Source organism: Mytilus californianus, unplaced genomic scaffold (assembly GCF_021869535.1).
Source record: "Mytilus californianus isolate M0D057914Y unplaced genomic scaffold, xbMytCali1.0.p SCAF_9, whole genome shotgun sequence".
Lineage (NCBI taxonomy): Eukaryota > Metazoa > Mollusca > Bivalvia > Mytilida > Mytilidae > Mytilus > Mytilus californianus.
Genome location: NW_026262745.1, coordinates 2,962,774 through 2,973,275, shown reverse-complemented (window position 1 = coordinate 2,973,275; position 10,502 = coordinate 2,962,774). Strand labels below are relative to the sequence as shown.

At 32.8% G+C, this 10,502-nt stretch overlaps 1 protein-coding gene across 1 annotated transcript in view; it reads right to left on the bottom strand.

Annotated features, from left to right (window-relative positions):
* Positions 1-526: 526 nt before the first annotated feature.
* Positions 527-10,502, bottom strand: part of LOC127716601 (heat shock 70 kDa protein 12A-like) — a 22,246-nt gene continuing 12,270 nt past the window's right edge. Inside the window, exon 5 of the mRNA XM_052222840.1 lies at positions 527-2,185. Coding sequence (XP_052078800.1) covers positions 1,143-2,185 — 1,043 coding nt within the window. The 3' untranslated portion in view covers positions 527-1,142. The remainder of the gene's footprint in view (positions 2,186-10,502) is intronic.

The window sequence follows — 10,502 nt, the reverse complement described above, 5'->3', positions numbered from 1 at the left end:
AAACAATTTTAATTTTAGGTATATATTTTTTTTTTAAATATATAATAATTGCATTAAAACGGTTTTTAAGAGGCCTACTGAAATTCAACTTCATAAAAGTTTCGATGGTATCTGTGTACGCACTGTAATATCATATCACAAGGATCTTACAGATACACATGGGCAGGTAAATCGAGGGTTCTTCTCCTGCTTCACCATTTTTACATATAAACCCATTTTACATAAGGTAAACAACACGTGCATATATCTTCAGTAACTTTTTTTGAATTGGATTTCATACATTACAAGAAAACAAGAAAGAATATAAATAGTGATATGGAATTACACGATAACGATTATAACATGATTGGACAGATGCGAATTTCGATAATTTATTTTAATGTAGCGATGCTTGAAACCAAATATTTAAAAATAAATTTAGAGGTACCAAGTAGCAAAAGTGTGGAAGGGGAAGAACTGTAAGAACAGACAGCCACTGAACACTTAAGGGTGCCTGAACAAGATATTTATAGAGAACAGCCAAATATACCTTCAATGTTTCATTTTAATATATAAAAATGTTTTTCTGTTACAAATCATGATGTATTGTTTTATGTGTACATGTTATGTTACCCATCAAGGGCCCTTGATTGGAATAATAAATATTCTTATTCTTATTCTTATTCTTATATACCATTACAATTTTGTGAGTAGGACCACTGCCTACTATTTTGCAATCATTTTGAGTTGACCGCATAAGTATGAAGCAGTCATAATTCGTTATTATGTTCTCCAAATCAAGCTATTGAATATAAAACTTGTAAAAAAAAATCACACGAATGTTTTTTTTTTTGGGTACTAATACTGATATATAAGGGAATATTAATATTTTTTTGGAATCTAATTCTATAAAACAGATTTTTTTTTTACAGCCCTTTGAACAGTAATGAATCTAAAACTATAGTTATAATGTAATTAATGAAATTCACGCTTAGTGTCATGTAGCAAGTATAACAAACTAAACTATATACTGTACTTTACATGTACAATGAATCTGTCTCAATAAACTATGTTTACAATGCATATGGCACTTTATATGCTGGTCCACGGTTTTTGATATAAGATACGAAAAACCTTCATTTAGATTTAATCAGACACAAATACTAGAAGCTGAAATTTGCTTCAATTTTTTGTCCTGTTGATTTTACAATAGCTTCAACAGCAAGATCAGTTCCCCCAAATCTCATCCCGATCTCGACATCCCGATCAGGACCACTTACATCTGACAAATCTACCTCAAATTTCCCAATGTATGTACAATCTTCTTCGTCGACGTATTGTGGATCTTCAGAACGAGAAGAATAGATAGGAAGTTCAATTTTACTTTGGTTTTCTCTTAATGGATTGTATGTTTTCGTATTTGTTATCTCCCCTACATCAATAGGCTCTCCTCTCTCAACATGCTTTCCAAATCTATCCCGGCAATACATTGTATCATTAGTGATATGTTTCTTTTCTTCGGGGTCGGTATGTGGACGGAACCGTATGTTTGTACACACTCCAAAAGTGTATCGAATGATTCTTGGACTTATAACCTTAGGATTAAATCCGAACTGAACTGCGCCTTTGAGCACTGCAAGACCTGCATCTTCTGGAATTATTACAGTTTTGTTTTGAAATGCTGACTTTATTGCTTCCTGCAGCATTTGTGATTCAGAAAAACCACCAACCATTAAAATGATGTCTGTGTCTGCAACTGCTCCTTCCTGGAATAAATCCTTCAGATGGTCAACAATGCGTTTGCATGGTTCTTCAAAGAATTTTTTAGCAGTGTCAGGATCGACACGTAATTTATCACCAACCCACGACATTGATTTGTTTGATTTGAAGGAATTTTTCAGTGAAACTCCTTTCACTTCTTGAAATCTGTCACTTAAACTTAATGGAATTCGAATTGTTATTTTAGCTGTGCTGTCAGGGCGAATACTTCGCTTTTTCACTTCAAATTCCCTACAGAGGCCTAGATAATCGACTTTGTCATCCTTCCGGAATTTGTCCACTGTATCTGAACCAACAATATCCGTCAGGAATTCGTCAAATGCTTCGTCGACTTTAGTTCCGCCCCAATCTCCACCATTGGCCATATATATCTGTTTGATGTCGCCATCGTCTTTTATTTCTTGTACAGTAATATCAACCGTTCCACCTAAAATTAAAGACAGTAATGAAAAGAATTTGATTATTATGTGTGATTTGTAAGCATCGCGGTTTATGTGACCATTTTATAAAACTAGGTCAGATTTAACAAAATGTATAGGGCACATTTCCTATGTGTTTTACTCACAGATCAGCAGGGCAAATGTAAAGTTGATAAAATCTAATAGAAGACTAGTAAATTATATAAATAAAACATATTTCGCTATTTTATATAGCACGGATTCCTTGTCTATAATTTGGCTATATTTTTTATCTGTTTCGGTTATATCTGCTCTTGTATTAGGGATTTTTTTTATTTACATTTGGTTTTGGTCATCAATGAGGATTCGAAATGGGCATCTGGTGCAGCAAAATTGTTTCCGTTTATGTTATTATCACCAATAAGGTACATCTGCAGGTGGCATGTGAGTCATTACTTCGGGACCTACATGAAATATGAATTCTGTTTTTAGTCCCCTACCGACGAAGTCAAAGGGGACTTTAGGTTTGCACTCTGTCCGTCTGTCTGTCTGTCTGTCTGTCTGTCTGTCTGTCTTTATGTCTGTCTGTACATCTGTCAATCCGGCAAATCAATTGTCCACACTTTTTTTGTTTGTGCTTGAAGATATTGATTTGATATTTGGTATATAGTTTTATCATGACAAGTTACAGATCAAGTTTGAATTTTGTTCCTATCTGATGAATTTGTGCAGAGTTATGGTCTTTGGACTTGGAAAATTCACTCAAATAATCAGTTTTCCACACTTTTTTTCGTCATGCTTGAAGATATTGACTTAATATTTGATATATAGTTTACACCATGACAAGTTATAGATCAAGTTAGCATTTTGTTCCAGACTATGAATTTTTAACCGGCAGGGGAGTATGTATTGTCATGCAATACTCTCAGAATGCTTGTTTTTAGTAGTGATAAGTGTATCTCCTTTGTGATTCTGATTCATTGTCTGTGATTGGTTATACGTTTTGTCCTTTTCGGGTTGTATCATTTGTTTAAAGTTTGTTTGGCCTCGAATATCTCTGAAGAGACATTAATTGTCAAAACGGGTATAGGACACAATGAAATTGGAACCGTTTAAATTAGTATTTATATGTGCATAGTTTCAAAATTATTTAAAAGTTATTCAGTTATATGCATTGCTGCAACAATTTAAAAATGTTTGAATTGAAGGACATCTTTGACCAAAATTATTCAATTTGAATCTAATGGTTCGGTAGATACATGTTGTAAATGGTTCGGTAGATACATGTTGTAAATGGTTCGGTAGATACATGTACATGTTGTTAATGATTCGGTAGATACATGAAGTTAAGGGCTCGTTAGTACGTGTTGTAAATGGTTCGGCAGATACATGTTGTTAATGGTTCGGCAGATACATGTTGTTAATGGTTCGGCAGATACATGTTGTTAATGGTTCGGCAGATACATGTTGTTAATGGTTCGGCAGATACATGTTGTTAATGGTTCGGCAGATACATGTTATTAATGGTTCGGTAGATACATGTTGTTAATGGTTCGGCAGATACATGTTATTAATGGTTCTGTAGATACATGTTGTTAATGGTTCGGCAGATACATGTTGTTAATGGATCGGAAGATACATAGTGTTAATGGTTCGGCAGATACAGTCATGTTATTAATACACATTATCGCTATTTGTCCGCCATTACTGGACATCACACAAGTTCCCGTAAAATTTTGACGTCATAATAGAAAATATCTGACGCCACAATGGAAAAGTGATTGTTGTATGACGTCAAAAGTTCGAGCGGGACTGATTCTCGGGTCAAGCGGGATTAGCGATAAGGTGTATGGTTCGGTAGATACATGTTGTTAATGATTCGGTAGATACATGTAGTTAGCTTAAAGGGCTCGTTAGTACGTGTTGTAAATGGTTCGGTAGATATGCATGTTAATAGATATAAGATTAATGGGGGGTTGGTTGGAGTCACTAATGACGTCCTGACACAATCGGACAGGCATACTAGAGGACAACATACGTTTCGGCATATATATACAAGTTAATTACACCTTATATAAGAAAGCCAGATTTTGATTGGTTGATAGCCAGTGTATTTTTCGCATATTCTAATATTTTTCCTCATTTCAAACGAATTTGCCTGTTTTTCACCACTGCCGGTGAATTTGCCTCAAATACCATCAGCCGGGCAGCAATTCTCATAATGGCGTCGAAAATGCGACAAAGCTCACGTGCTTTTCCATTCAAAAAAATGGCATTTTTTAGAAATGGCATTGACGTCACGAAAAAGGCTGCGTAAAGACATTTAACCTGTTTCCCATTCTAAACCAAGTATACCCTTTGATGCGGTAGCTTCCAAACTTTCACTACGTTATTATTAAAAGGCTGAAAATACAATATTTCATTGCAAATTTGGTGGTGAAAGATGAAAATACGGGCCGCGGAAGTGACACTTGAAAATAAATAAATGTAAATTGAAATGACACACGAAATAGTAACGTCTATTCCTATAGATGAGATGATAACTATTGATATTGTGTTGAAGAAAAGCCCACTGATAGAAAAACTCGACAGGTAAACCGGCCCAGTGACGATTCAACAAGTCGAAAAATAGGACGTTTAAAGGGGAATAACTCGATCCCAAAACAACAACAATACGACGGTGATCATAAATGACTGATTGAACAAATGTTTTCCCCTTATTATTGATTTGTAAGCAGTGTTACTGGGCACAAAATAGAAAGTTTAATAAAAATGTGAGTTTCAGTTTATAAAAATATCATTGAAAAGCGGTCATTTGTTAAATATCGTGTCTTCCTGTTAGTGTATCTGATAACTGTAATTGGAAGGAGGTTAGTCCCGTCAGGATATAAACAGTGATCATCATGCCCCTCATCTGTTACAAATTTATGTACTTAATTGAAGTAAATGGTGTTCTCTAGAAGCTGACTGTTTGAATTTAACACGTCCACCAGTTTTAATGGTGGATACACTCCTGATATTTGTAAGAATGGATTGAAAAAATATTTCATGGAATCATGGTTTTTATTTCTTAATAAATGTCAATGAAAAAAACATTGTTTTAATATCTATTTATTTGAACTAAAATTGAAACCACAAAAATAAATTTTTTGTCCATACTGTTCTAACAATAACCAGAGGATATTTTATTCGAATAATTTAACTAGCAAAAAATCATTTAAAAAAAATATATTAATGATCTTCATCTTCCTTTAAAAAAAATCCAGATGAAATAAATTAAAGTTACTAGATTATATCTGGCATACAGAATATTCTGCAAAGTGCATTTACATGTAATAAATTTTATGTTAAATTTTTCAATAAAAAATAATCAGTTCTTTTGAACTAAATCATGAGCAGAACTCTTGTTCATTACCCCTTAATTAATAGTTCAAAAACCCTTCTTCAATCATTAAATATAACATATTAAGGTATAAAGGAATTTTTTTTCTGAGACAAGTGCCTGTGGTTAAGCAGCAGTACACAAGAGTTATACTCCTGGCTTTATCATTTACAATATAACAACCAGCAAAGCCAGAGAGGGGTATTTGCAAACTATTTATAAACAAAACAATCTTAATATAAACAATGTAAACATACTAACATTCAACCTGACAGTATTTAATTCTTAAACTTAACCCACAGCACCAATTATTTAAATTAGGTAAATTATTTTAAAGAGAAATCAGGGCCATTTATAAAAAAAGGTAACCTTTTATTAGTTAACCAGTTCCTTGAAAAAAGTTGGTCTTGCTATTTTGGTTCCTTTCTAATAGGATTTTATAAGTTATTTTAACTGATTGCATGATTGTGACTTTTTAAAATTAGACTTTTCAATCTTTTTTCAAAAGAAGTAATCTTTGCAATTTCATTAAATTTTTAAAAGAAAGCTTTTTAACAAACTATAAAGCTACACAAAATTAAAAAAAAAAAAGAAATATAAGTATCACCTCCACTTACTATTAAATCAGCATAATATAACCAACCTCTAAAAGAGGGACTTGGTAATCTGAAATTTCATAATTATAAGTTTTATAATTGGCTATGAAATGTTATGTGACCTGTCTTATGCAACTATAAAGCAAAAGATAATGTTGAAAACTAAAAAGTAAAAATATAAATAAAGGAAATGAAGCCATAATAACAATCAAATTAAATAAATGAAATTATAAATAAGTAATAATAAAGATAAAAAAAAACAGATGTGAATTAATTAGTAAAATAAATTGCTTCGCTGAGCGCAGCTGGATGCAACGGCAGATGTCCAACCCTGAAAAGTTGGGGCCAAAATGGACACAATATTCACACTTGATACAGGTCTGAGTTTGGATTGTAATTAATTATTTGACACATTATAGGTTTCTGACACAGAATAACTGTTGTCAAAGAACTTAAAATTGGTTATATGATTTGAATTTATATTCAATTTTTTGCTTTTGTGCAATACACTATGCTGTTGAATATTAACCCCACAAAAAAGTATTTGAAGAAATTTTCTTTTTAAGTTTTCTGAAATCTGATATGAGAAAAATTGTCCCCCTAAAAAATTCTTATTGAAACACCCCCCCCCCCCCCCAATTTTGTTCACCTCCCCCTTTCCCTCATTCCAAAAAAAATTCTATCCCTCAAGATATGGTCAGAATCTCAATTCAATTTTCTAATGGAGTTTGCAACCATAACTACCCATTTAAATACATCATAAAAGTCTTAAAATATAAAATGACATACATAGTCATGGCTAAAATTAATATTAATTAATAGTAACTGCAAAAAATAAATTGACAGCTAATCACCTCAAGACATTCATCATTTCTTAATACATAATTTACAAGCATTGTAAGGCAGGTAATCAACCATACACAACATTTTTCTTTAAATGGGATTGGATTACCTCCCTTACACTGCTTTTAAATTGTCTTAATTGTCCTTTAACCAAAAAAATCCTTGTTTTTCCCCTTTTTTGCCCCTAATTCCTAAATGGTTTGAGCCATAACCTCCAAAAGTCAATCCTAACCATCCCTTTGTAGTATGGAAATTTGTTCTTAAACTGTTGGTACAATAACCCCCAACAACAATCCCAACCTTCCTTTTGTGGTTATAAACCTTGTGTTAAAATTTCATAGATTTCTATTTACTTATACTAAAGTTATTATCTGGAAACCATCTGTCTTCGTACGATGACAATGTGATACCAATATACGACCGCAAAAATTTGGCAGTTCTTGAAAAAAATATTACAACTTGCTACTTGATCACATGGTTGAAAAAAAATACACAGTTGGGATGATTTTGTCTTGTCCAGTAGCAGCTTAGCCTTGACCTGTTCAAGAAAACATCCAAACTCATACTAAATTTCCCCATTTTTAGAACTTGAAAACATGAAAGTGCAATTAGAAGAATAGAACTAAATATTTAAATATAAGTTATCTTAAATTGAATCCATGCGAATTGTTTTAAATCCCCAAAAAACTCTTTTTTCATAATGAATCTAAAAAAAATGTAAGAGTTGTCTTCCTTAGTGCACCTTTTTACTTAATTTACAGCTCTTTATTTAGGGCAACCAGAGTTACCTCCCATATAATTAATGAAAATTTTAGTGAAATTTAGACACTCCTTTTAGGCAGAATTCACAGAAAATTTCACAATGAAATAAACATTTCAGTGGCCATATTATGAAGCTCTCAACTTCTTATTTATGTTTAAAAGAACCTGAAATTCATAACAAAAGGCAGACAGTTACAGAATATTGTACATTGTTTACATGTATCAGACATCTTCAATTTCATATGAACCTGAGTAAATACATACAAATAGAATGAAAGTGAAATACGAGAAACAGCATATATAGTATTAATTATAAGAATGGTTAACAAGTGTGGACGCAGACCAGCATGGATAGTATCCAGCATTCTGAGAGTATTGCCATCCCCTACCAGTTGAAATTATTTGTTCCCCAAAACAAAATTTGAACTTGATATGTAAATTGTCATGTTAAAACTATAGATACCAAATATCAAATCAGTATAATGGTAGTCTGGCATGACTAAAAAGAAAAGTGCAGAAAATTGATTAATTGTGTGATTTTTCTAGGACTAAGGATCATATAACTCTGCAAAATATCATCAAATCAGAACAAAATTCAAACTTGATCTGAAACTTGTAAAGGTTAAACTATATATGCAGAAAACAGATTACTTATGTGATTTTTCTGAGTCCAAGGGCCATAATTCTGCATAAACTCATCAGACCGGAACAAAATTAGAACTTGATCTGTAACTTGTCATGGTTATATTATAATATACCAAATATCAAACCAATATCTTCAAGCATCACAAAAAAAGTGTGGAAAGCTGATTTCCCGGACGGATTGATTGACAGACGGACTGATGGACAGGATGCAAACCTACAGTCCCCTTCAACTTTGTTGGTAGGGGACTGTAAACATCAATTTAGAATCTACATAAACATTGTAACATTGAAACATTTACATGGAACATAACATACCAGCTTTAAATGCTGCATATTAAATTATCTGAGCTCATCATTTAGAGGAAAGGTAACAGTAAGAATTAATTGTCATGTCAATAAATTGCTGTAGAAGAGCCCCAAAATGAGTATGCTGGACACCTATACAAATGTTATACAAGTACGAATATATCCATTTGTCTGTAAGTATGTAAGACTGTTGGTCAACACTAAATGTAGAAAAGAAGTAACCTTAAAATTGGAGAAAAAGTGAAATATCACCAGTCCTATACAAATATGTGCATATTTCATTTTTCTTGAAATTAGCAAAAAAGAAACAAAAAAGTTTATTGAACGACATTATAAGGATTCTGAGAAATAGGGTAATAGGCAGTTAGTGCCCTTCCTAGCAATTTCAATTAAACCAGATGCAGATTAAGGATTATGAAAAGGGAGAAGTGAGACATAAAAAAATATGTACTATAATCATCAATTTAGCTTGAAAAGGCGGTGCGGACGGGATTGGTCCCTGTAAATCTCCCCCTTCAAAATTCATACATTTCCAGGCCTGCTCAAGCCCAACTCTTGTAGGATTTCTTGCTGTGTTGAAGACACATTGATGGCCTAGCTTGGGTTGTTTTGTACATTTTGGAATGCACATTCCCCATTTCCATTCTTTATTCTTTTTGTATGCTATTATATATATGGACATAAGAATGCAGAGGAGATAACAAATTTCAGTATTTAAGGTGTTGGAGGAAGGCTACATTTTTTTTTATAAAAGATTCATGGTCTGAATGTTGCCCCCTGCCCCAAACTTTTTCTTTTTGACTTAAAATTTATTAATTAGTGTCTTGTAAATTTTCAACGAGTCAGAAATACGTTTTGCAGATGAAAACGTGGAAATTATTGTTTGTCAACAATCTTTTTCAACTGTGAACTCTTAATATTCAGACTACGTCATTGGGGCAGAAAAGGGGAATAATAAGTAAAAATTAGCTGGAAAGGTTAAATATTGGAGAAAATATCAAGATTACATAATTTCTTAATGATTTAACCAGTATTAAGTTTCATTTGATTCAAAATATGGACGTATTTCAAAAATAAGGAGAGGATTTTTTTCCCGCTACCTACAAATATGCTTTGGGGTTGACAGGCCGTTTAAGTATTTTAAATCGCCTGGTAACGTCATGTGACCATACTGTAGCTATTCTCCATGCCTCAATGTATCAAAATATACCAGTCATATTTATTTTCACTAGGTAAACCGGCGGTGTGATGATTCGTTTTGAGCTGAAAAATTGACCAGGGCAGTCGATGTGAAAAAAATGTCCGTTTCACAAAATGGAAATAATCGCTTGAATTTATTTAAATGGCTTATGTCATCTCGCTTTTTTTATAAATTCATTTTGCTTTAATACTTTAGATGAAATATGTTCTCGATCGGACTATAATTCCGTTTATTTTAAATGAAATTTGCGATTTTTCGATGCGTCGTTCACCACCAATTTTCTTTTTACCGCGGAGCGACATCTGTTGACAGCTTTTCCCCAAATTATCTCCACTTGATTCTCTTGTCGCATATCCGGGGTTTTAACGGACAAATCAGATGATTGCGTTCCGGCTGCATGGTATTCGCCATTTTGGATATTCCTTTTTTACCCTCTCGAGCATTTTCCCGCCAAAATTTTTCGGATATGACGTTACATAAAAAACGCGTACTAGTACATGTATAATACCCGCGGTTCTATGATAATATCCTCTTATCCTCAAAATTATGCATAAACATGTTAATGAATTAGTTTCAATCCAAATCTATTCCGTGTAATTAAACAGATATAT